General features: G+C 42.1%; 2 protein-coding genes across 3 annotated transcripts in view; both read right to left on the bottom strand.

The window, feature by feature from the left end:
• The window catches only part of parp12a (poly (ADP-ribose) polymerase family, member 12a), a 28,036-nt gene extending 8,059 nt beyond the window's left edge, over positions 1–19,977 (bottom strand). The window contains exons 1-2 of the mRNA XM_024423868.1: positions 19,433–19,977; positions 18,416–18,551 (exon numbers count right to left, since the gene is read on the bottom strand). Coding sequence (XP_024279636.1) covers positions 18,416–18,551; positions 19,433–19,749 — 453 coding nt within the window. The 5' untranslated portion in view covers positions 19,750–19,977. The remainder of the gene's footprint in view (positions 1–18,415; positions 18,552–19,432) is intronic.
• A 2,446-nt stretch (positions 19,978–22,423) lies between these two features.
• srgap1a (SLIT-ROBO Rho GTPase activating protein 1a) overlaps positions 22,424–26,993 on the bottom strand; it is a 164,651-nt gene continuing 160,081 nt past the window's right edge. For both annotated transcript variants that reach the window (XM_024423866.2, XM_024423867.2), the window contains exons 21-22: positions 26,404–26,791; positions 22,424–25,408 (exon numbers count right to left, since the gene is read on the bottom strand). In XM_024423866.2, coding sequence (XP_024279634.1) covers positions 25,007–25,408; positions 26,404–26,791 — 790 coding nt within the window. In that variant the 3' untranslated portion in view covers positions 22,424–25,006. The remainder of the gene's footprint in view (positions 25,409–26,403; positions 26,792–26,993) is intronic.

The raw sequence follows: 26,993 nt of genomic DNA, 5'->3' as shown, positions 1-26,993 counted from the left end.
ACACCACACCACTTAAGCGGGAGGGCTCTAGACTGACTTTTTCCAGCGCCAAGTAAGACATAGAAGACGTTAGTCATTTCATCTAACATGTTCAGGGAATGCATGGTGGATATGTGATGTGCAACATGTTAAATAGGATCAAGAATAATCTGATATACTTTTTGCAATTAAATTGCCTGCATATTTTTTTGTGCATATTGGCCAATTATTCTACACAATTTACCACCTGAGGAAGTGGAACCTCAAAACACATTAGCTAGATTGCCAACTCTAAATATGATATTGCTGCGAGATAGCAATGCAAGTGATCTAACATTATGTCCTACAAAAACATTCCATTGGTAGGCTACATGATGCATGCCACTTCACTGCATATGGAGTGCTATGCTCGATTCCACTGGCGCATGATCTCAATTACATACTCCAGTTGTAAAGTGGTGTTATTTACTCTATATCGACAGTTGTGAAATAATGTTTAGAGTCACATAAAGTTGAGACTCCTCTATTTTAACAGTACATTAGTTGTTTAAATAAAGGTCTTTCCCGCAATTACATTTCGAAATGTTGCTCAACTGTCAGTACGCTTCCGTTTATCTGCATCTCTCCCTTTATATCTTGTGCAAAGGGGGGAGTGGGAATGAGAGCCAGCAGCAAAACAGGAACAGGGCCATAGCTGCAGGAAGTATACTTTTCAGGAGATTGACAAGATTTGGCATGGGTCCCCAGATCCTCAAAAAGTTATACAGCTGCACCATCGAGAGCATCCTGACCGGTTGCATCACCGCCTGGTATGGCAACTGCTCGGCATCTGACCATAAGGCGGTACAGAGGGTAGTGCGTACGGCCCAGTACATCACTGGGGCCAAGCTTCCTGCCATCCAGGACCAAAATTGTATACTAGGCGGTGTCAGAGGAAGGCCCATAAAATTGTCGAAGACTCCAGTCACCAAAGTCCTGGACTGTTCTATCTGCTACTGCACGGCAAGCAGTACCGGAGCGCCAAGTCTAGGTCCAAAAGGCTCCTTAACAGCTTCTACCCCCAAGCCATAAGACTGCTGAACAATTGATCAAATGGTCACCTGGACTATTACATTGATACCCTCCCCCTTTTGGTTTTTATACTGCTGCTACTCACTTTCCCCCTACCTACATGTACAAATAACCTTGACTAACCTGTACCCCTGTACATTGACCTGTACCGGTACTCCCTGTATATAGCCTCATTGTTATTTATTGTAACTTTCAAAAAAATTGTTGTTGTTATTATTGTATATTTTTTTAAACTTAGAGTAAGCAGGAATTAGGAGGATAGAATTATGGCCAGATTTGCCAAATGAGGGGCAAGGGTCAACTTTGTCTAAGTGTGTGAAGTGAAGGTGGTCTAGAGTTTTCCCCCCCTCTGGTTGGACATGTGAAATGCTGGTAGAAATGAGGTGAAACTGATTTAAGTCTGCCTGCATTAAATACCCCGGCCACTAGGAGCACACTTCTGGATGAGCATTTTCTTGTTTGCTTATGGCCTAATACAGCTCGTTGAGTGCGGTCTTAGTGCCAGTATCGGTTTGTGGTGGTAAATAGATGGCTACGAAAAATATAGATGAAAACGGTCTTGGTAGATAGTGTGGTCTACAGTTTATCATGAGGTACTTTACCTCAGGCAAGCAACATCTAGAGACTTCCTTAATATTAGACATTGCACACCAGCTGTTATTGACAAATAGACACACACCACCACCCCTCGTCTTACCGGATGAGGGTGATCGATCCTGCCGATGCACGGAAAATCCAGTCAACTGTATATTATCTGTGTTATTGTTCAGCCACGACTCAGTGAAACATAAGATATTACCGTTTTTTTATGTCCCGTTGGTAGGATAGTCTCAAATGGCGCTCATCCAGCTTATTCTCCAGTGATTCCACGTTTGGCAATAGCACAGATGGTAGAGGCGGGTTACCCACTCGCCAACAAATCCTCACAAGTCATCTGCGCCCCCTGTATCTCCATCTTTTCTTCATGCGAATGATGGGGATTTGGGCCAGGTCAGGGAGCAACATTATATTCTTCAAATCAGACTCTGCATCTCAAGTCAGACACTGCATCTCAGTGCTTGAGGCGTCTCTACAGACCCTGGTTCAATTCCAGGCTGTATCACAGGCTGTATCACAGAAAACGGGCTCCTCCCAATCGGCCCAGCATCTCCTGGGTTTGGCCGGTGTAGGCCATCATTGTAAATAAGAATTTGTTAACTGACTTGCCTAATTAAATAAAAGGTAACGATTTTTTAAAATGTTTATCTTAAAATCTAGGAAAACCAAAGTTCCAAAGGTTGAGCCTAATAGTGTATAAGGAGGTCATACAATACAAGTATTGTAATGATTCCTACAGTTTGTTGAAGATTAAAATCATATTTTCTAGTCTGTGGTGTGTAATGAGAAGCAACCAGACGCTGTACTTGACACATTTATGAAAATGCTTATTACAGTTACTAATAAGCCTGCACCCATTAAGAAAGGGAATGTTAAAACTGAGGCAAAAGGAATGGAAAATAAGTTTGGCTGCATCGCTCTGGATGGGAAGCTGTTAGATGACTAATGTGATGTTGTTGTTGAGTGGCTTCACTGCAAGTATATTGTATGTTTTAAATTTTAAAAATATATATATAAAAGAAAAAGTCTAGCTGTACAGCCGATTGGCAAAGTACTGTAAATTGAGAAATCATGTGACTACACTGAACAAAAAGACGAAGAAACTTTACTATGAAATAAAGTACAATTATATCATGAATAATAGTAAAGCCTTAAAATAAAATTGTACGCAAAAAAAACCATCATTCATTGAATCAGATGTCTCATTCAACACAAAGCCCAGTGATATTGCCAACTACTTAAAAAAATAATAATTGGCAAGATTAGCAAATGTAGGCATGAATCAAATCAAAATCAAATCAAATTTATTTGTCACATACACATGGTTAGCAGATGTTAATGCGAGTGTAGCGAAATGCTTGTGCTTCTAGTTCCGACAATGCAGTAATAACCAACAAGTAATCTAGCTAACAATTCCAAAACTACTACCTTATAGACACAAGTGTAAGGGGATAAAGAATATGTACATAAAGATATATGAATGAGTGATGGTAGAGAGCGGCATAGGCAAGATACAGTAGATGGTATCGAGTACAGTATATACATATGAGATGAGTATGTAAACAAAGTGGCATAGTTAAAGTGGCTAGTGATACATGTATTACATAAAGATGCAGTAGATGATAGAGTACAGTATATACGTATACATATGAGATGAATAATGTAGGGTATGTAAACATTATATTAGGTAGCATTGTTTAAAGTGGCTAGTGATAGATTTTACATAATTTCCCATCATTAAAGTGGCTGTAGTGGAGTCAGTGTGTTGGCAGCAGCCACTCAATGTTAGTGGTGGCTGTTTAACAGTCTGATGGCCTTGAGATAGAAGCTGTTTTTCAGTCTCTCGGTCCCAGCTTTGATGCACCTGTACTGACCTCGCCTTCTGGATGATAGCGGGGTGAACAGGCAGTGGCTCGGGTGGTTGTTGTCCTTGATGATCTTTATGGCCTTCCTGTGACATCGGGTGGTGTAGGTATCCTGGAGGGCAGGTAGTTTGCCCCCGGTGATGCGTTGTGCAGACCTCACTACCCTCTGGAGAGCCTTACGGTTGTGGGCGGAGCAGTTGCTGTACCAGGCGGTGATACAGCCCGCCAGGATGCTCTCGATTGTGCATCTGTAGAAGTTTGTGAGTGCTTTTGGTGACAAGCCGAATTTCTTCAGCCTCCTGAGGTTGAAGAGGCGCTGCTGCGCCTTCTTCACGAAGCTGTCTGTGTGGGTGGACCAATTCAATTTGTCTGTGATGTGTACGCCGAGGAACTTAAAACTTACTACCCTCTCCACTACTGTTCCATCGATGTGGATGGGGGGGTGTTCCCTCTGCTGTTTCCTGAAGTCCACAATCATCTCCTTAGTTTTGTTGACGTTGAGTGTGAGGTTATTTTCCTGACACCACACTCCGAGGGCCCTCAACTCCTCCCTGTAGGCCGTCTCGTCGTTGTTGATAATCAAGCCTACCACTGTTGTGTCGTCCGCAAACTTGATAATTGAGTTGGAGGCGTGCGTGGCCACGCAGTCGTGGGTGAACAGGGAGTACAGGAGAGGGCTCAGAACGCACCCTTGTGGGGCCCCAGTGTTGAGGATCCGCGGGGTGCAGCGGGGTTGCCTACCCTCACCACCTGGGGGCGGCCCGTCAGGAAGTCCAGTACCCAGTTGCACAGGGCGGGGTCGAGACCCAGGGTCTCGAGCTTGATGACGAGCTTGGAGGGTACTATGGTGTTAAATGCCGAGCTGTAGTCGATGAACAGCATTCTCACATACAGTGCCTTGCGAAAGTATTCGGCCCCCTTGAACTTTTCGACCTTATGCCACATTTCAGGCTTCAAACATAAAGATATAAAACTGTATTTTTTTGTGAAGAATCAACAACAAGTGGGACACAATCATGAAGTGGAACGACATTTATTGGATATTTCAAACTTTTTTAACAAATCAAAAACTGAAAAATTGGGCGTGCAAAATTATTCAGCCCCCTTAAGTTAATACTTTGTAGCGCCACCTTTTGCTGCGATTACAGCTGTAAGTCGCTTGGGGTATGTCTCTATCAGTTTTGCACATCGAGAGACTGAAATTTTTTCCCATTCCTCCTTGCAAAACAGCTCGAGCTCAGTGAGGTTGGATGGAATTTGTGAACAGCAGTTTTCAGTTCTTTCCACAGATTCTCGATTGGATTTAGGTCTGGACTTTGACTTGGCCATTCTAACACCTGGATATGTTTATTTTTGAACCATTCCATTGTAGATTTTGCTTTATGTTTTGGATCATTGTCTTGTTGGAAGACAAATCTCCGTCCCAGTCTCAGGTCTTTTGCAGACTCCATCAGGTTTTCTTCCAGAATGGTCCTGTATTTGGTGCTGCTACTGCAGTAGTCAGTTAACAGTTAGCTCCATCCATCTTCCCATCAATTTTAACCATCTTCCCTGTCCCTGCTGAAGAAAAGCAGGCCCAAACCATGATGCTGCCACCACCATGTTTGACAGTGGGGATGTGTAATCAGGGTGATGAGCTGTGTTGCTTTTACGCCAAACATAACGTTTTGCATTGTTGCCAAAAAGTTCAATTTTGGTTTCATCTGACCAGAGCACCTTCTTCCACATGTTTGGTGTGTCTCCCAGGTGGCTTGTGGCAAACTTTAAACAACACTTTTTATGGATATCTTTAAGAAATGGCTTTCTTCTTGCCACTCTTCCATAAAGGCCAGATTTGTGCAATATACGACTGATTGTTGTCCTATGGACAGAGTCTCCCACCTCAACTGTAGATCTCTGCAGTTCATCCAGAGTGATCATGGGCCTCTTGGCTGCATCTCTGATCAGTCTTCTCCTTGTATGAGCTGAAAGTTTAGAGGGACGGCCAGGTCTTGGTAGATTCGCAGTGGTCTGATACTCCTTCCATTTCAATATTATCGCTTGCACAGAGCTCCTTGGGATGTTTAAAGCTTGGGAAATCTTTTTGTATCCAAATCCGGCTTTAAACTTCTTCACAACAGTATCTCGGACCTGCTTGGTGTGTTCCTTGTTCTTCATGATGCTCTCTGCGCTTTTAACGGACCGCTGAGACTATCACAGTGCAGGTGCATTTATACGGAGACTTGATTACACACAGGTGGATTGTATTTATCATCATTAGTCATTTAGGTCAACATTGGATCATTCAGAGATCCTCACTGAACGTCTGGAGAGTTTGCTGCACTGAAAGTAAAGGGGCTGAATAATTTTGCACGCCCAATTTTTCAGTTTTTGATTTGTTAAAAGAGTTTGAAATATCCAATAAATGTCGTTCCACTTCATGATTGTGTCCCACTTGTTGTTGATTCTTCACAAAAAAAATACAGTTTTATATCTTTATGTTTGAAGCCTGAAATGTGGCAAAAGGTCGCAAAGTTCAAGGGGGCCAAATACTTTCGCAAGGCACAGTAGGTATTCCTCTTGTCTAGATGGATTAGGGCAGTGTGCAGTGTGGTTGAGATTGCATCGTCTGTGGACCTATTTGGGCAGTAAGCAAATTGGAGTGGGTCTAGGGTGTCAGGTAGGGTGGAGGTGATATGGTCCTTGACTAGTCTCTCAAAGCACTTCATGATGACGGAAGTGAGTGCTACGGGGTGGTAGTCGTTTAGCTCAGTTACCTTAGCTTTCTTGGGAACAGGAACAATGGTGGCCCTCTTGAAGCATGGGGGAACAGCAGACTGGGATAGGGATTGATTGAATATGTCCGTAAACACACCAGCCAGCTGGTCTGCGCATGCTCTGAGGGCGCGGCTGGGGATGCCGTCTGGGCCTGCAGCCTTGCGAGGGTTAACACGTTTAAATGTTTTCCTCACGTCGGCTGCAGTGAAGGAGAGTCCGCATGTTTTGGTTGCCGGCCGTGTCAGTGGCACTGTATTGTCCTCAAAGCGGGCAAAAAAGTTATTTAGTCTGCCTGGGAGCAAGACATCCTGGTCTGTGACGGGGCTGGTTTTCTTTTTGTAATCCGTGATTGACTGTAGACCCTGCCACATACCTCGTGTCTGAGCCGTTGAATTGAGATTCTACTTTGTCTCTATACTGACGCTTAGCTTGTTTGATTGCCTTGCGGAGGGAATAGCTACACTGTTTGTATTCGGTCATGTTTCCGGTCACCTTGCCCTGATTAAAAGCAGTGGTTCGCGCTTTCAGTTTCATGCGAATGAGGCCATCAATCCAAAGTTTCTGGTTTGGGAATGTTTTAATCGTTGCTATGGGAACGTCATCTTCAACGCACGTTCTAATGAACTTGCACACCGAATCAGCGTATTCGTCAATGTTGTTGTTTGACACAATACGAAACATATCCCAGTCCACGTGATGGAAGCAGTCTTGGAGTGTGGAATCAGATTGGTCGGACCAGCGTTGAACAGACCTCAGCGCGGGAGCTTCTTATTTTAGTTTCTGTCTTTACGCAGGGAGCAACAAAATGGAGTCGTGGTCAGCTTTTCCGAAGGGAGAGCGGGGCAGGGTCTTATATGCATCGCGGAAGTTAGAATAGCAATGATCCAAGGTTTTTCCAGCCCTGGTTGCGCAATCGATATGCTGATACTATTTAGGGAGTCTTGTTTTCAGATTAGCCTTGTTAAAATCCCCAGCTACAATGAATGCAGCCTCAGGATATATGGATTCCAGTTTGCAAAGAGTCAAATAAAGTTTGTTTAGAGCCATCGATGTGTCTGCTTGGGGGGGAATATATACGGCTGTGATTATAATCGAAGAGAATTCCCTTGGTAGATAATGCGGTCGACATTTGATTGTGAGGAACTCTAAATCAGGTGAACAGAAGGACTTGAGTTCCTGTATGTTGTCGTGACCACACCACGTCTTGTTAACCATGAAGCATATGCCCCCGCCCCTCTTCTTACCAGAAAGATGTTTGTTTCTGTCGGCGCGATGCGTGGAGAAACCAGCTGGCTGCACCGACTCCGATAGCGTCTCTCGAGTGAGCCATGTTTCCGTGAAGCAAAGAACGTTACAGTCTCTGATGTCCCTCTGGAATGCTACCCTTGCTCGGATTTTATCAACCTTGTTGTCGAGAGACTGGACACTGGCGAGAAGTATGCTAGGGATTGGTGCACGATGTGTCCGTCTCCGGAGTCTGACCAGAAGACTGCTTCGTTTCCCTCTTTTACGAAGTCGTTTTTTTGGGTCACTGGCTGGGATCCATTCCGTTGTCCTGGATGAAAGGCAGAACACAGGATCCGCTTCGCGAAAGACATTCTTGGTCGTACTGACGGTGAGTTGACGCTGCTCTTATATTCAGTAGTTCTTCTCGACTGTATGTAATGAAACCTAAGATGACCTGGGGTACCAATGTAAGAAATAACACATAAAAAACAAAAATCTGCATAGTTTCCTAGGAACGCGAAACGAGGCGGCCATCTCTGTCGGCGCCGGAACAACATGTGACCGACCGGCTCGATTCTGTCTTATGTAGAAACATTTGAAATTGTGTTTATTTTTTACATTGGATCACACACTACAGTTGAGGAACAATGTGAAAGTAATTCTGTCTTTGAAAGTTGATAAACTTCACTTTTGAGAAAATGGCCTTTGACTAAATGTTTTGTTACACCTACTGGAGCTCTTCTTTGTCAACACCTATTCAGCACGTTCACACACTTAAGCTTTAGCCCCACCCATCTCTGTAAAGGGTTGATCCGAACATTCTGCTCTAACAACAATAGTCAAGCACCCAAGCTAACTGGCTAACGTTGGCTAGCTAATTCCAGACACAAATGAGAGAATAGCGCACTGACCATTCCACTCGCCCCAGCAGAGCTAGTTAGGCTGTTATGTTATCTAGAGCGTTTGTGACTGCAACTGTGCTGCTGGAAACAATTTATGCCTTTTTGCCAACTTTTACTGACACCGGCCATATTCAACGGGTGTTGAGCGTACGTTAATTCGTCAGTTATTTTGAGCTCTGGCACACTCAGACCAGAGTATTCTGAAATTGGAATTTAGCAGTTGTCTATCAACAGCTCTTGCAGTGACATCATGAGCATTCTATTGAAATGGATACTTGCATATTGGAGTCTTTTGTTAAGACATGTAGCTAGCTAGCTAAACAATTAACCATAATCTCAACTCATGACGTTACTACCCTGCATGAATCTGCAGGTAGCTAACCAACCAGATTCAATGTTGGCTAGCTAACATTAGGCTATAACTAAACAAAGCAAATGGCGCCGAGAACCAAATAATATTACTACACAGATCATACACGTAACGTTAGCTAGCGAGCCAGCCAGCTAATGTTAGCTAGCTACCTAACAGTACACTAACTTTAAATGAAAACAACTTTATGACAAAATTAGAAATGTGTAATATCTGAAAATGTAGCTAGCTAGACTCTTACATATACATCTTACGTATACATGGATGGACGCTTCTCCCTCTCTGTCACGGATGCCACTATTATTATGAACCTACACATCCATGCATATCTGACCAAATTATGAAAGACAAGCATTGTAATTCAGAATTCCGTAAAGGGTGTGAAAAAAAAAGTTGTCTAACAATGACAAGCCACCTGAGTCTGACAACATGGACTGAAAATTACTGCGAATGATAGTGGAGAATATTGCCACTACTTTTTTGCCATCTCTTCCATCTAAGCCTACAGGAAAGTGTGTGCACTCAGGCCTGGCGGGAAGCAAAGCACACTTTACTGGCTCAAACAGCCGACCAATCAGCCTGTTCCCCACCCTTAGTAAACTATTGGAAATAAATTGTGTTTAACCAGATAATTTGTTTACTGTGAAATACAATGCTAACAACAGATTTTCAGAATGCTTATAGGGAAGGGCATTCAATATGTACAGCACTTACACAAATGACTGATGATTGGCTGACAAATTGATAAATTATTGTGGGAGTGGTTTTGTTAGACTTCGGTGCAGCTTTTGACATTATCGATCATAATCTGCTGCTGGAAAAACTTGTGTTACGGCTTTACATCCCCTGCTATAATGACCTGTCACTGACTCTGGGCAAAGCCTGTGTGTCTATGTATGCTGATTAGAGGTCGACCGATTAATCGGAATGGCCGATTAATTAGGGCCGATTTCAAGTTTTCATAACAATTGGAAATCAGTATTTTTGGGTGCCGATTTGACAATTCTTTTTAACACCTTTATTTAATCTTTATTTAACTTGGCAAGTCCGTTAAGAACACGTTCTTATTTTCAGAGATGGCCTAGAAATGGTGGGTTAACTGCCTCGTGAAAATCTGTCGTTCTGCCCCTGAACCTTGTCGGCTCGGGGGATCCAATCTTGCAACATTACAGTTAACTAGTCCAACGCAATAATGACCTGCCTCTCTCGTTGCACTCCACAAGGAGACTGTCTGTTACGCAAATGCAATAAGCCAAGGTAAGTTGCTAGCTAGCATTAAACTTCTCATAAAAAACAATCAATCATAATAGTTAACTACATGTGTCCTTTGTTGCATATAATCTGACTGAGCATCTAACTCCACTCTGGCTGAGTGGTGGTAGGCAGAAGCAGGTGCGTAAACATTCATTCAAACAGCACTTTCGTGCGTTTTGCCAGCAGCTCTTCGTTGTGCGTCAAGCATTGTGCTGTTTATGACTTCAAGCCTATCAACTCCCGAGATGAGGCTGGTGTAACCGAAGTGAAATGGCTGGCTAGTTAGCCTGCGCTAATAGCGTTTCAAACTTCACTCGCTCTGAGCCTTGGGGTGGTTGTTTCCCTTGCTCTGTATGGGTAACCCTGCTTCGATGTGGTGGCTGTTGTCGTAGTGTTGCTGGTTCGAGCCCAGGGAGGAGCGAGGAGAGGAACGGAAGCTATACTGTTACACTGGCAATACTAAAAGTGACTATAAGAACATCCAATAGTCAACGGTTAATTAAATACAAATGGTATAGAGGGAAATAGTCCTATAATTCCTATAATAACTACAACCTAACATGTCTTACCTGGGAATATTGAAGACTGTTAAGGAACCACCAGCTTTCATATGTTCTCATGTTCTGAGCAAGGAACTGAAACGTTAGCTTTCTTACATAGCACATATTCCACTTTTACTTTCTTCTCCAACACTTTGTTTTTGCATTATTTAAACCAAACATGAACATGTTTCATTATTTACTTGAGGATAAATTGATTTTATTGATGTATTATATTAAGTTAAAATAAGTATTCATTCAGTATTGTTGTAATTGCCATTATTACAAATCCATAAAAAATAAATAATAATAAGGCTTTTTTGGTCCTCCAATAATCGGCGTTGAAAAATCATAATCTGTCGACCTCTAATGCTCATGACTCAACACTATACACATCAGCTACCAAAGCAAATTAAATCAATGCAACACTTAGAGCTGCAGTCAGTTTCAGAATGTGTGGCAAGAAATAAGTTCGTCCTAAATATTTCAAAAACTAAATGCATCGTTTTTGGGACAAATCGTTCACTAAACCTCAACTAAATCTGGTACTGAATAATGTGGAAATTGAGCAAGTTGAGGAGACTAAACTGCTTTGAGTAACCCTAGTTTGTATACTGTCATGGTCAAAACATATTGATGCAAAAGTAGCCAAGATGCGGAGAGGTCCGTCCATAATAAAGTGCTGCTCTGCCTTCTTAACAGCGCTATCAACAAGGCAGGTCTTACAGACCATACTGTAGTTTTGTTGCACCTGGATTACTGTCTAGTCGTGTGGTCAGGTACCACAAAGAGGGACTTAAATGTACACAGAGCTAACATTAAGGTCTGTCCATGTTAAACTTTCCTGGCTCAAAGTAGAGGAGAGATTGACTTCATCACTACGTGTATTGTGAGAAGTATTGACATGTTGAATGCACCGAGCTGTCTGTTTAAACTACTGGCACACAGTTCAGACACCAATGAATACCCCACAATACATGCCACCACAGGTCTGTTCACAGTCCCCGAGGTCAGAACAGAGTATGGGAGGCGCACAGTACTATTCCACATCAAGTAACTCATGCAAGCAGTAAATTATTTTTGTATTTTTTTTTTATATGAAAATTAATCTTATGGAACAGCGGGGAATGTGAAGAGACAACACACACAGATTTTGTGTTGTAGATATGTGGTAGTAGAGTAGTGGCCTGATGGCACACACTTAATGCTTTGTGAAATGTAATGTAATTAATAGTAAATACACCACCGTTCAAAAGTTGAGTCACTTAGTAATGTCCTTGTTTAAAAAATAATAAATTGCCTTTATCCATTAAAATAACATCAAATTGATCAGAAATAGTGTAGACATTGTTAATGTTGTAAATGACTATTGTAGCTGGAAACAACAGATTTTTTATGGAATATCTACATAGGCGTACAGAGGCCCATTATCAGCAACCATCACTCCTGTATTCCAATGACACGGTGTGTTAGCTAATCCAAGTTTATAATTTTAAAAGGCTAACTGATCATTAGAAAACCCTTTTGGAATTATGTTAGCACAGATGAAAACTGTTGTTCTGATTAAAGAAGCAATAAAACTGTCTTTCTTTAGACTAGTTGAGTATCTGGAGCATCAGCATTTGTGGGTTCGATTACAGGCTCAAATTGGCCATAAACAAATACATTTCTTATGAAACTCGTCAGTCTATTCTTGTTCTGAGAAATGAAGGCTATTCCATGCGAGAAATTGCTAAGAAACTGAAGATCTTGTAAAACGCTGTGTACTACTCCTTTCACAGAACAGGGCAAACTGGCTCTAACCAGAATAGAAAGAGGAGTGGGAGGCCCTGGTGCACAACTGAGCAAGGGGACAAGTACATTAGAGTGTCTAGTGTGAGAAACAGACGCCTCACAAATCCTCAACTGGCAGCTTCATTAAATAGTACCCAGTCTTAACATCAACAGCGAAGAGGCAACTCCGGCATGCTGGCCTTCTAGGCAGAGTTGCAAAGAAAAAGCCATATCTCAGACTTTTCTTTTTATTGGCCAGCTGGGCAAAATAACACAGATACAGGACAGAGGGAGATTGGAAAAAAAGTGTTATGGACAGACGAACCTAAGTTTGAGGTCTTTGGATCACAAAGAAGAACATTCGTGAGACGCAGAAAAAAATGAAAAGATGCTGGAGGAGTGCTTGACACCATCTGTCAAGCATGGTGGAGGCAATGTGATGGTCTGGGGGTGATTTGGTGTTGGTAAAGTGGGAGATTTGTACAGGGTAAAATGGATCTTTAAGAAGAAAGGCTATCACTCCATTGTGCAACGCCATGCCATACCCGGTAGATGGCACTTAATTGGAGCCAATTTCCTCCTACAACAGGACAATGACCCAAAGCACAGCTCCAAACTATGCAATACCTATTTAGGGAAGAAGCAGTCAGCTGGTATTGTGTCTATAATGGAGTGGCCAATCACTAGATGTCAACCCTATTGAGCTGTTGTGGGAGCAGCTTGACTGTATGGTAAGTAAGAAGTGCCTATCAAGCCAATCCAACTTGTGGGAGGTGCTTCAGGAAGCATGGGGTGAAATATCTTCAGATTACCTCAACAAATTGACAACTAGAATGCCAAAGGTCTGCAAGGCTGTAATTACTGCAAATGGAGGATTCTTTGACAAAAGCAAAGTTTGAAGGACAGTTATTATTTCAATTAAAAATCATTATTTATAACCTTGTCAATGTCTTGACTATGTTTCCTATTCATTTTGCAACTCATTTCATGTATGTTTTCATGGAAAACAAGGACATTTCTAAGTGCCTCCAAACTTTTGCACGGTAATGTAATTGCCTTAATGTTGCTGGACCCCAGGAAGAGTAGCTGCTGCCTTAGTAGCAGGTGATGGGGATCCATAATAAATTAATACATATAAAACAGGCATTGAACACTGGTCACTTTAATAATGTTTACATGTACCATTTGACCCACTTCATATGTACAGCATATAACGTATTCTAGTCAAGACTCATCTTATATAATTACTGCTGTAGAACTTCTCTATTCATATACTTTCCATACTGTATACACACCATCATACAGTATGTAGACATTCTAAACAGTGTTTTGATAACTTTCAAGTCTAACAGTTCCATGAATAAGCCATACTTCACATTATACTTTAAAAGTAGTTCTGCTGATATAACAGTGTGCAAATATTATACCTTCATGTATGTTGTTCCGTTTTAGACAGGACTTCCCTGACATGTTTGAAGAACATACAGTACAATCCGATTCAATAATAACAAAAGACGACAGAAAGTAATAGATGTGTCTTGTTTAATAGTCTTGCAAGGTCTCTCCCAATAGTCATCAGTATCAACCTTTCTTTCAGTCAAAGGACTCCATTTAAAAATCATCTATTCTGCCCATCTGTAGAAAAACAAGGAAGAGTTGACGAGTGACACGTATTGAAAAGGTGATATTACTAAACACTTGTGATGTACTGTCTTATTAGTAATCACCTTCTGTCCCTTCTGAGGTGTTTGCCAATGCCTGATGGGCATGGCAGAATAGATCAGCTCCAGGCCACTCATCATAGATACTGGTCATGAAGGAGCCTGACTTCAGCTCCTATATCACACAGACAGGCACCATACAGTCATAGAAGCCAACACTAAACACACGGTTGAACATAGCGGTGAATTAGGATCTCTGATTGGCTAATTCACAAGGGACACGTGCCAACATGGCACTGACTGGTTGGCATTACTCACTCAGGCCCAGGAGCAATGTTCCGTCAAAGCTGCAAGCGCAGGCGAGCAGCTTCCCTTGACTGCTGTGCAGAAGAAGTAACAGCCCACTCAGAGAAGCACTAGAGTGAACTTCAACTTTCTAGAGTTTTACGTTTCGCTCTAGTGTGGGAATTGTGATCGAATCACTTTCAATGTTACATACCAAAACGAACATAGTATGCAAAGAGATTTTCTTGTAGGCAGAGTGCATTGGAGTAGGATTCTATTGCATTGACAGGCACAGACCGGTGCACCATAACCAGTAAGAGCTGCAGTCGGCCTATATGTAAATATCCATTGCCATATATGGATCTGTGCCATTCACTTTAAACTGGACTGTGTTTAGGCTACAGCAGGAGCGGTAGTGAGTAGATGCGCTTGTTTTGAGACGAAAGCGAGAGCTGCATGTAGCCACGTGCACATTTTTTCATATTCTAAACTAGTAGGTGAGTTATTAGCCCAGTTATAGCTCATTTCTAGTCAATAATGGGGGAGTGATTGCTTCATACAAGAGCACAAAATGTGTGCATTTCTAGCCATCTTTGAAAAGCTAGCCAGGTAAAGAGCTTTTTTGTGTCTTAAAATGGGCAGTGTTGTATTTTGAGACTTTTTGAATGCTAAGTAGCCAACAGGCAGAACGTAGCATGATTTCTCTGATTCTCTGTAATAAATGGTATGGCAATAATAATGATCTTTATTTTGAAAGTGGTTTCTTGCATCAAACAACATTTTCAGTCATGTCCTTCTCTGAAAGACAAGTGGATAAGCAGGTTAATGTCAAGCCTGCATGTGTTTTTCCAAAGGTCTCTACATTGAACACCACACATTGGTTGCTACTGTAGATTGAATGATAGGACAGCTATTTCCATGTTAAAATGTTATGGGATGCATTTTCTCCATTGTTTCTGATGGTAGGCCACTCTGGTAGGTCTACATTATGATCAAATTGCCACAGTAGACTACTTAGCCACTGTTAAACTTTAACTGAAAAAGAGGATACAACCACAGTGTTCACAGTAAACGCGCACCGGAAGTTGCACAAATTTGCTCAGTGCGGATTTTTTTTTTTTTTTGTTGGGGGGGACATTGCCCAATAGTAGTCCATTGGAACAATGGAAGCGGACAACACAGCACTGATTACATTATTAATGGTGTTTAGGTGAATTCCAGGATGGACCATGATGCTGCTGAACAACAAATCCACCAGGTTTTGTATGTGGCCTGTGAATTAAATATCATCACTCAAACATATAGTGAGAAAAGAAATCTAGTTTAGAAGTAATGTACAGTACCAGTCAAAAGTTTGGACACACCTATTCATTCCAGGGGTTTTCTTTATTTTTTTGCATTGTAGAATAATAGTGAAGTCATCAAAACAATGAAATGACAAATATGGAATCATGTAGCAACCAAAAAAGGTGTTAAACATGAATATAATTTTTTACATTTGAGATTCTTCAAAGTAGCCACCCTTCACAGCTTTGCACCCTCTTGGCATTATCTCAAACAGCATCATGAGGTAGTCACCTGGAATGCATTTCAATTAACAGGTGTGCCTAGTTCAAAGTAAATATGTGGAATTTCTTTCCTTCTTAATGCATTTGAGCCAATCAATTGTGTTCTGAAAAGGTAGGGTTGGTATGCAGAAGAAACATTAGACCTGTGGAAATCTGACCTTTGGTCTGATGAGTCCAAATTTGAGATTTTGGGTTCCAACCGCTGTGTCTTTGTGATGCAGAGTAGGTGAATGGATGATCTCTGCATGTGTGGTTCCCACCGTGAATCATGGAGGAGGTGGTGTGATGGTGCTTTGCTGGTGACACTGTCTGGTGACACTGTGATTTATTTAAATTCAAGGCACACTTAACCAGCATGGCTACCACAGCATTCTGCAGCAATATGCCATCCCATCTGGTTTGTGCTTCGTGGGACTATCACTTGTTTTTCAACAGGACAATGACCCAACACACCTGCAGGCTGTGTATGGACTATTTGACCAAGAAGGAGTGATGGAGTGCTGCATCAGATGACATGGCCTCCACAATCACCCAATCTCAACCCAATTGAGATGGTTTGGAAGGAGTTGGACCGCAGAGTGAAGGAAAAGCAACAAACAATTGCTTAGCATATGTGGGAACTCCTTCAAGACTGTTGAAAAAGCATTCCAGGTGAGCTGGTTGAGAGAATGCCAAGAGTGTGGAAAGCTGTCATCAAGGCAAAGGGTGGCTACAATTTTTTGGTTACTACATTATTCCATGTGTGTTATTTCATAGTTTTGATGTCTTCACTGTTATTCTACAATAGTAAAAATAAAGAAACACCCTTGAATTAGTAGGTGTGTCCAAACTTTTGACTGGTACTGTATATGCTAAAAGAGGGCCTGCAACTATAGAATTGATGCTTGCTGATATATTTTGCCATTTGCTGTCAGAGCCATGGCTGTATTTGTAGTAGACAAGTACCACCCGCCATTTATTTTTTACATGATAAACGTTTATGAGAGCAGGCATGTTGTTTTCGGTTAGCAGACGAAGCACCCGAATGCTAGCTAGTGTTGGTGTTTACATACTGGAGAGGGAATGCAAAACAACGACGCTGGACAGAGTGGAATCAGGTGTATCAAAAGGCAATTTATTAAGTCAAAGATATTTTGTCCTGCCGTTTATCGTGCACGGACCTAAGGAATGTGACTCTGTGAGGAGTCAGAATAATTAGGCTACTCAGCCAGAGTTGACAGCAAATGTATACACAGAATAATGTAGGTGGAGTCTCTCGTGTTGATCTTCTGACTGGTCCTGAAGAGTTGGAGGCGGGCCTTGCTCTAGCCAGAGCGGGCCCCATTGGTGCACAGCAAAGTCCTTAGCTCTTGGCACCCGACCAGTAGGGGGGGGTAGAGTGTGAGTGTACAGTGCTTTATGAGATGTTTGTGTGTCTAGGAACGAAAGATAGGGGGAACTAGCAGTGTCTGCTTTAGGCGCAGGTGTTTCCTGTTTATGCAGGAGTGCATGAAAGGGTCAATGTCAGTGAGATAGCTTGGCACTTCTAAGCTCGTTATTGTTGCAGGCTGCTCTTTGTAGTTTTACAGGGAGTATATTTGCGTGATGGCAGCTGTGTGTCCTTCGGATACTCATGTTATTGCACACAGGCTCTAGACTTGACTGAGGACACTGGGCCCAGAGTTATCTGAGGGCATCCGGTTTAACCAGAGTGTTGGTCTGCTAGTGATGCTTGATATTATTACTTATATAACACTAGCTACCTAACTTAGCAAATTCAGGTTAGTTATCATACTGTACCTTTGTTCGAGTTGAAATCAGTTGGATAGCTAGCTAACGTTAGTTAGTTCATGTTAGCTAGCCAGTTCAAGTTGAATCATTATTGAAAGCAAGCTGGCGACATCCTATGATTAGCTAGCCTCCGAGTGCCTGCCCTGTATTGACCCTGAATGCCAATGGCCTACAGTTAGCTGTTGTTTAACAAGGTAGCTAGCTACAGTATCATTCCCATTTAATCTCATAGCTAGGCTGGCTCGCTAGCATTATCAAATAATGTATAACCAAAAGTAGATACTAGCTAGCTAATAACAGCGATTTACTTAGCTAATATACTCACCAACATCAGTGGTTCGACAGTTATCAGAAATGACTGCCATATGTAATCCATTCCTGGCCATCTGGCAATATTGTTGAAATGCATGGAAGTTGGCATCAGCTTTATGGAAGCCCATTTTCACTCCTATTTGCAGAGCGAAATGTGCGTGCATTGCACTCATGCAGACGTGACAACAAAATGTCCACATGGCAACCCGCTAGTAAGTCGCGATGAACTCACAATTTTGACACTATAATTCATGTTTGACTCATATCGATGCCATATAGGCCATTTAAAACCAGAGAAGTTGATTCTAAAGGCCAGTTGACCTTTAATAAACAGTATGGCAGAAATTCCAGCTATTACAGAGTAAGGAGGTGACCTTACAGTATTACCTTATTGCTAATTGATATTTTTTAAATATTATTGATAGTAACCTATCCAATCTTTTTAGATCCACTAATTGGTAGAGGTCATTTTGGGAGCCACCCACCTCAGGCATCAGGTAGGGGTCGTTCTGCAGCAGTAGTGGAAACAGCTCTGCCTCCCCCAGCTCATGGTGATCCACACTCCTTATAAGAGCTGTGTTGTGTGGGGAATCTAGACTGTGGGCATTTTTGCACTTGTTCCTTGAGTTTAAAGAGAAATGCGAACAATGTAAGTACATTGACAAAAGCAAATTAAACCAAGACAACAGAAGATTCACAGGACTAACTTTCAAGCATTAGTCAGGTCAACAAATGCTGTTGGCTCCTCAGCAAAAATATGTTGTTGTTATATCTATTCACTAACTAGTTCAATCAAAGCTTATGATATCTGATACTCATTGCTTGAGATATCAAATAAATGAGTCACAGGGCCAGTTACAACAGGTGTGTTTGTGGTCAAAGTGTAACAATAGCAGATTCTACACCCGAATTATCAACAGACATTACTAAATTCGGTTTACCATTTAGGTAAAAATGTTTTTATATTGGATATTCAGTTCTCTCTGTCAATAGCATGTAAACAAATCGTGCCGTGACTATGAAAATGATATATTCTGAATCAAGGGATGGAGAAAAATCCTCACCTTTTTTGTTGTTGAAATGTAGATTTTACTTTTCTGGATTTCAATCTTCAATAGCTCTTAAATAAAGCATGCCGTGACTATGAAAATTATATATCCTGGATCATGGGAAGATGGAGAAAACTCCATCCTCCATCTCCCTTGATTCAGAATACATGATTTTCATAGTCACGGCACGCTTTGTTTTAAGAACTATTCAAGATTTTAATTCCATTTTTGTTATTAAAAATAAAAGTAGTGGATTGTTCTCCATTCACCCGATACAGAATATACCATTTGTATAGCCATAGCATGCCTGGTTCAATGGCTATTGATGAGAGAACCGAATATCCAATATAAAACTAATTTGACCTCAGTATTTACCTATGATATGAAACATCTGCAGTTCCACTATGAGATAAAAAACAATGTTTATATAGTCTCACAGAACATGACACCTACCCGAACCTGCAGTTACCGCATACAAAGTATCTGCACAAGTGTAAGTTCTCACAATGAAGACAATCGCCAGGAGGGCTTTGACAGACTCGCAGTGAAGTCTTTGCAACAATAACACTGTTCTGGCTCATAGCGAGACGCGAGGCCTTTCCTTCGCCTTTACTGATGGCATATTTTCCTCTGTCACAAAGTATTCCAAGTAGGACGTCATCTGCAACAGTGAACTTTTGACCAACGATCCGGTCAAGCTGCTTGAAGTCCAAGCATCCTTGATTTCCACACAGAATTTGTGTTACATATCGAGACACGACAGACGACATCGTGTTTAGGTCGGGGAAATTATATTATATGATCCTCACCTCACCCAATTTGCAATTGGGCGTCAGTCACGCTTCCGGAGAAACGAAACTCAAAGTCAAAGCCCTTTAAAACTGGTTCCACAGGATTTCACAGCCATAACGTCAAAACGTTCTATAATATTGTAAAAATTAAGGAAAAAAATATAATTCTGTCTTTTTGGTTAGCAGTGAGGTTAAGGTTAGGTTTAACATTTAAAGTAGAAATAGGCGGGGTTTATGACTGTGGAAGCTAGTGACCAGCTCCTAGTGACGACACTTTAAACCTCTGCTTTCTTCAACATGGACAATTTGGTAGTTGTTGAAAATTCACACCACCAGGTCCTCTGTTTATATGACCAACATAGGATTTAGCATAACCTCAGCTTTTTATTCCACTGTGTTATGTAAAACATGAAATACATAAATTCATGTAATAATACCTAATGGTCACACGATGGCAGTACAGTATAGCAATGAACAATAGACCTCCGCAGGCAACTTTTGTTACCTGTCAAGTTGCTTCTACAAAGTATTGACTCAGGGGTGTGAATACTTATGTAAATGAGACATTTCTAATAAATTACTAAACATTTGTAAAACATGTTTTCACTTCGTCAATATGGGGTATCGTGTGTAGGGGGTGGAGAAAAAAATATTTAATCCATTTTGAATTCAGGCTGTAACACAGCAAAATGTGGAGTAAGTCAAGGGGCATGAATACTTTCTGAAGGCACTATAAGCAGCAACACTAAATCTACGTCAGACTTAAATATGGACTAGCCGCTAGAGAATAAGGAACTGAATTGCATTTACTATATGTAACCCCATAATTTGTGTGCATTGAATGGTGCGATTTATTCTTATGGACTTTCAAACATATCAGCTTAGGTCTTATACAGTTGAAGTCTGAAGTTTACATACACCTTAGCCAAATATATTTAAACTCAGTTTCACAATTCCTGAAATGTAATCCTAGTACAAATTCCCTGTCTTAGGTCAGTTAGGATCACCACTTTATTTTAAGAATGTGAAATATCAGAATAATAGTAGAGAGAATGATTTATTTCAGATTCTATTTCTTTCATCACGTTCCCAGTGGGTCAGAAGTTTACATACACTCAATTAGTATTTGGTAGCATTGCCTTTAAATTGTTTAACTTGGGTCAAACGTTTCAGGTAGCCTTCCACAAGCTTCCCACAATAAATTGGGTGAATTTTGGCCGATTCCTCCTGAGAGCTGGTGTAACTGAGTCAGGTTTGTAGGCCTCCTTGTTCACACACACATTTTCAGTTCTGCCCACAAATGTTCTATAGGATTGAGGTCAGGGCTTTGTGATGGCTGCTCCAATACCTTGACTTTGTTGTCCTTAAGCCATTTTGCCACAACTTTGGAAGTATGCTTGGGGTCATTGTTCATTTGGAAGACCCATTTGCGACCAAGCTTTAACTTCCTGACGGATGTCTTGAGATGTTGCTTCAATATATCCACATAGTTTTCCATCCTCATGATGCCATCTATTTTGTGAAGTGCACCTGTCCCTCCTTCAGCAATGCACCCCCACAACATGAATCTGCCACCCCTGTGCTTCACGGTTGGGATGGTGTTCTTCGGGTTGCAAGCCTCCCCCTTTTTCCTCCAAACATAACAATGGTCATTATGGCCAAACAGATCTATTTTTGTTTCATCAGACCGGAGGACATTTCTCCAAAAAGTACGATTTTTTTCCCCCATGTGCAGTTCAAACCGCAGTCTGGCGTTATTATGGCAGTTTTGGAGCAGTGACTTCTTCCTTGTTGAGCGGCCTTTCAGGTTATGTCAGTATATGACTCGTTTTACTGTGAAAATAGATCGTTTTGTACCGGTTTCCTCCAGCATCTTCCCAGGGTCCTTTGCGGTTGTTCTGGGATTGATTGGCACTTTTCACACCAAAGTATGTTCATCTCTAGGAGACAGAACACATCTCCTTCCTGAGCGGTATGACAGCTGTGTGGTCCCATGGTGTTTATACTTGCGTACTATTGTTTGTACAGATGAACGTGGTACCTTCTGGTGTTTGGAAATTGCTCCCAAGGATGAACCAGACTTTTTCTGAGGTTTTGGCTGATTTCTTTTGATTTTCCCATGATGTCAAGCAAAGAGGCACTGAGTTTGAAGGTCGGCCTTGAAATACATCCACAGGTAAACCTCCAATTGACTCAAATTATGTCAATTAGCCTATCAGAAGCTTCTAAAGCCATGACGTCATCTGGAATTTTCCAAGCTGTTTACATACACTAAGTTGACTGTGTCTACTTCCGACCCACTGGAATTGTGATACTGTGAATTATAAGTGAAATAATCTGTCTGTAAACAATTGTTGGAAAATGTATTTGTGTCATGCACACAGTCATGTCCTAACCAACTTGACAAAACTAGTTTTTTTTTAACAGGAAATATGTGGAGTGGTTGAAAAACGAGTTAATGACTCCAACCTAAGTGTATGTAAACTTCTGACTTCAACTGTACCCATTTTCCTCAGAGTAAGATATAATGTACATTAACTTGAAAATGAGTTGTAAATAGTGAAGTATATCCTGTAACACAATGACCAGAGGTTTAGAGTGCTGCTGACAACATGCACAGTGCTAATTTAATCACAAGAGGACAAAAGACCAATTCAGACGGAACAATTGCCTTTATTAGAAAGAAAAACCCTTGAGGAACAACCCTCAAATAGCTCTAAAAGTTAAGATATTTCATGCCAAATATACAGTTCTATACATAAAAGTGCATTGTCACAATGTATAAGCAGTATCTTTATTATTCAATAATTAATAACTTTTTCTAAAATGGCATCATCATTATTAATTCATTCATCTCGCTTCCTACTGCTCGTATAACACAGGGTCTGAAATGAGAATGCAACAGTACAGAACATAGTTCAAGTTCCTCGAAAACATTTTCAAAGGCACTTTCACGTGTACATACTACAGATGTACAAGGACACAAAGTTAGTCAACAGGCAGGACACTACTGTGTATGATTGGCATAGAGAGAAAACACAGAATACAACAGGCTCATGTTCATTAGGAGACACTGTAGCAAAACGGAAAACTAAATGAGTGTTTCTTCTTGGTACTCCCTCCGTTTGTCCGTTTTCTTCCATTTGGTGTCGAATGAATACGATCCGGGTTTGGGTGGGACACCTGCAACTTAAGACATTTTTGAATTTCTACATCCTTTGTTCAAAAAATCCTATCCAATTCTAACAAAACTAAAATTGTAAACAAATAAACATTACAGAACTCAGAAAAAAAGGGTTGTAAATCCAGAATTCAGATCATATGAACTTTTAATATACATCAATGTTTTGCAATAGACAAAAATAAACCTGTTGCAGTTTGTATTTCAAGGAAAACATTGCTTATTGAGAATTTGTTTTTGTTTGTCCTTGCTCTTTAACCAGATGCAAGCTTCCCCACACATGCACCTATCAGTCTTCTTTCTTGAGCTACACAGACAGACTTCTAGAGGGCACTGTCACAGAATTGGAAAACAGGGGGGCATTCAGTTCCAGTATGAGTAGGCCAGTTCCCTCGGTGGTCAGTTGTCACATACACCCACATCATGTGACATGGTCTTCAGTGAACATGCGAGTATGTATTCCCCAGGACCAAATCAATCATTCAAGAGGGGGTTTATCGCATACATGTAATGACTAATTCCTGATGGAGAATCTAAACATCAGTCACATCTCCCCCACAGAGTAATGGACCAGCCCATCTCTCTATCCACAACACAAGGATTAGCCTACATGTTCAGAGGGGGCTATTGGGATAGAAAGCTCCTCACACACTGACATTAACAAGAAACACAAGAAGCAGTATGATGAACAAGGTAGTATTTTACAGTAACAGTCAGTTAGTCCATGGCTACTGGCAGCACTCCGTCGTTGGGAGAGTTGCCGTGAGTCTTTCCACAAGTTTCAGGAGTCTTGCACAAGGAGAGAAAGAGGGAGTAACATCCATGCTCTAAAACTATGATTCATTTGGACAGAGAAAGCCAGCCATTGTGTGTTGTTGTACAGTAAAGCAAGCTCTTGTGTGTTGTGTATACCATTGGTCATATGCATTGTGGGGCGTCTATAGTACAGCAAACCATTCTCAACCGGCTCCTTGATTCTAAAAACGGAAGGCCAACGAAGGTTCGACACAGGTCTTTAAGAGTATATAACAATTTTCACAGAATTTCCATAATGGGTCATATTTCACATAGTGGTTGTATCCTCGTCTCCCTCCAGACCTAGTTTAGAACGATGCTGCTGTGTTAAAATAAAGCCATGTGAAATCAACATGTACAACTTGAATCATGTACAACTTTTCATAATTCATATATATATATATATATATATATATATATATATATACATATATATATATAAGTGTACCCTTATGATCACACACATATCTGGACTCTTCCACTCCCTGCTTCAGTCTCTGTCTCAATCTCAGCTATAAATATTAGTTAGCTACACCCATACTACCAGCAGCTTTCGATTGGTGGTTTGAACACTATTGACAGCTTATATTTCTGAGTGGCAGTAAGGCCATACGATCAGTACTCTAAACCTAAGTATTTTTCATCTAAGTGAGAAGCGAACTCCAGTCGAGCGCAGCCGACACGGACTACATTTCCCATAGTTCCCCTGGCTGAGTAGTAAACAAAACGTGCACCACTTCGTTTCTTTAGCGTTCATTCTTTTGTAGTTCTCTAGTTTCTGTAACCTGGAAGGAAGCCTTTGTGATTTGTTACTGTATATAGTAATGATGAAGAAAAAGTTGACTTATCTAGCGATGCAAGGCATTTCAGCAGATTCTACAGTATTTTCCATATGATCTTGACAAACTATTCGTCTGTTGAAAATATTCACACTGAAACATGCCCTTTTCTTTGTGGTACTTCAGTCTGTTTAGCAGACCAGAGAATATCCCTATGTTGTCATTGTCAATAAATGTGGTTAACTTCTAGACACTGCAAGAAAACAAATCCACCTCACAAAGAAAACAAATACAGCATCCTTGCTTACTTGAATGTCTCAGATCTCTTTAATCAATGTCCAGGCAATGGACTGTTCTTATACTGTCCTCACAATGTTATAATTATTATTAGAATCTATAGACATCGATAACATGTTGCTACTATATCTAGACTCAGAGCCCTTCTCCCATTGGCCTCTGCTCCCGTCCCAGAGTTCAGCGTTCACATGGTGCACGACTTGTCCAGGGGGTCCTGGGGAGGGGGTGCGGCGGGGAGGTGGGTCGGGCCCGTCTTGGGCAGGACCAGGGGCTTAGGTCTCAGAGCGGGCGGCTTGAGCTGCACCCCCATGCGGGGCACCACCACCGGCTTGAAGGTGCTCATGGTGTCGCTGGAGGAGCTGGTGCTGCGGCGCATCGGCGCCCCCCCGGCCTCGCCGGTCTGGGCCCTCAGCAGGATGTTGTGGAGGGGGCTGAGGGACTCGCTGGAACTAGCTGGGGTGGGGCCCCCGGTCGACTGCCTCTGCTCCAGAGTGTCCAGCACCACGTCGGGGGCGTGCTTGGCCGAACTCTGCCTCTCGAGCTCCCGCAGCTCGTTCAGCGCCGTGTTCATTGTCTCCTCTATGTCCTGAAGGGAGAGCGAGCGGTAGGTAAACAGAGAGGGAAAAGACAGAGAAGTTAATAAATATACAGTGACATCCTTATGGGACTCCCAATCACTGCCGGATGTGATGCAGCCTGGAATCGAAACAGGGACTGTAGTGACGCCTCTTGCACGGAGATGCAGTGTCTCAGACCTCTGCGCATGCGAGCTCAGTCAGGACAAGAGTGCTGCTTGAGACTGAAATCCCTGGGCATGTGCCCGACTTCGAATACCAAAGACAAGATGCAGAGATGACAAGACATTCATCAGAGCATCTCCCTACTAGACAGAGACAGACAACCCAATGGAGAGAGACATCATCCTCTTTTTGACCATCAGCTTCCTAATTAGAAGTCTCTTCACACTGCTGATGGCTTCTCATGATTTCCCACAATGCATACTGCTACCGCCAAGACGCATCGCATTGTTATCAGAGCTCTGATAAGGTAATTGTGGCCTGTAAAGACACACAGTATCACCATGCAGACACTGATGCCTGCTTTGAAATAATGACTTTCTATTTTCTGTTCTGACAAGCGGCATTCGGACCAAATTAGCAGCTTGTGTGACGGTGTGGAACATTACAAAAATAGATACTCGATTCTCAAAAGCGATTTAACTCTACGTCAATATCCCAGAAGCTATATGAAGCAACAAAAACACATTTTTTTGTGATATTCTTACTAGTGCTGCGGTTGCTGCTAGCAGCAATTCTTTAAATAAAGTTTTACTTGCAATGATGGTGACATGTGGTTGTCTCGTCTCACCTACATTTGTTGACTTCACTTATTGTAAGTCACTCTGTTATAGGAGCATCTTGATAACATGACAACTAGATTGTCAATGTGAATGTGTTTGGGAGTGATGTGACAGAGGTGTTCAGGAGCAGAATACAGAATTAGCACTGACTAGGTTTACAGGGCGGTGCAGGGCTGTGGTGCTGGAGTGAGCTGTGCTCGTCCCTCGTTGCTGATGCTGACCTGTGCGATGGTCTCCGGGTCCAGGGGCTTGCCGCCACCACCGTGCGGGTGTGGGTGGGGCTCCTGGAACACGGCTGTGTACTGGCCAGAACTCGTGGAGCGTCGGATGGGCGGGCTCTCCATCTTCTTCAGCGACTCGTGGCGGCTGATGTTTGTCAGGCTGCCGTGGCCGGTACGCCGCCGGCGCTCTGGGCTGTCCATGGGCAGCTGGCCGTGGTTGCGGCTCCGCAGCAGATCCCGGGGGCTGAAGGAGTGACCCAGCACCGGAGAACCCATCTCAGGGGTGTGAACCTGGCCCCCGTGGCTCTGCTGGGAGTGCACTATGCAGTGGACGTCACTGGGGCGGACAGGGGGGCGGCGGGATGGGGGCTCCGTCCTCTTTCTGTGCCTGCCGTGGGAGGGGTGGTGCAAAGACACAGAGGTCAGGTTATTTTATTTAACCTTTATTTAAAACTAGGCAGGTCTATGGCGTTATACGTTATAAATGTTGCCTTGTCTTGCAGACAGGCCGTGGTAATGTAGCTACAGTCCCTCACTGACTCTTAGTCACTAAGTGGATCGAGACACCAGGCAGAGTTGTTGAAGCCTTC

This window comes from Oncorhynchus tshawytscha, linkage group LG06, assembly GCF_018296145.1.
Source record: "Oncorhynchus tshawytscha isolate Ot180627B linkage group LG06, Otsh_v2.0, whole genome shotgun sequence".
NCBI lineage: Eukaryota > Metazoa > Chordata > Actinopteri > Salmoniformes > Salmonidae > Oncorhynchus > Oncorhynchus tshawytscha.
This window is presented reverse-complemented; position numbering and strand designations above follow the sequence as displayed.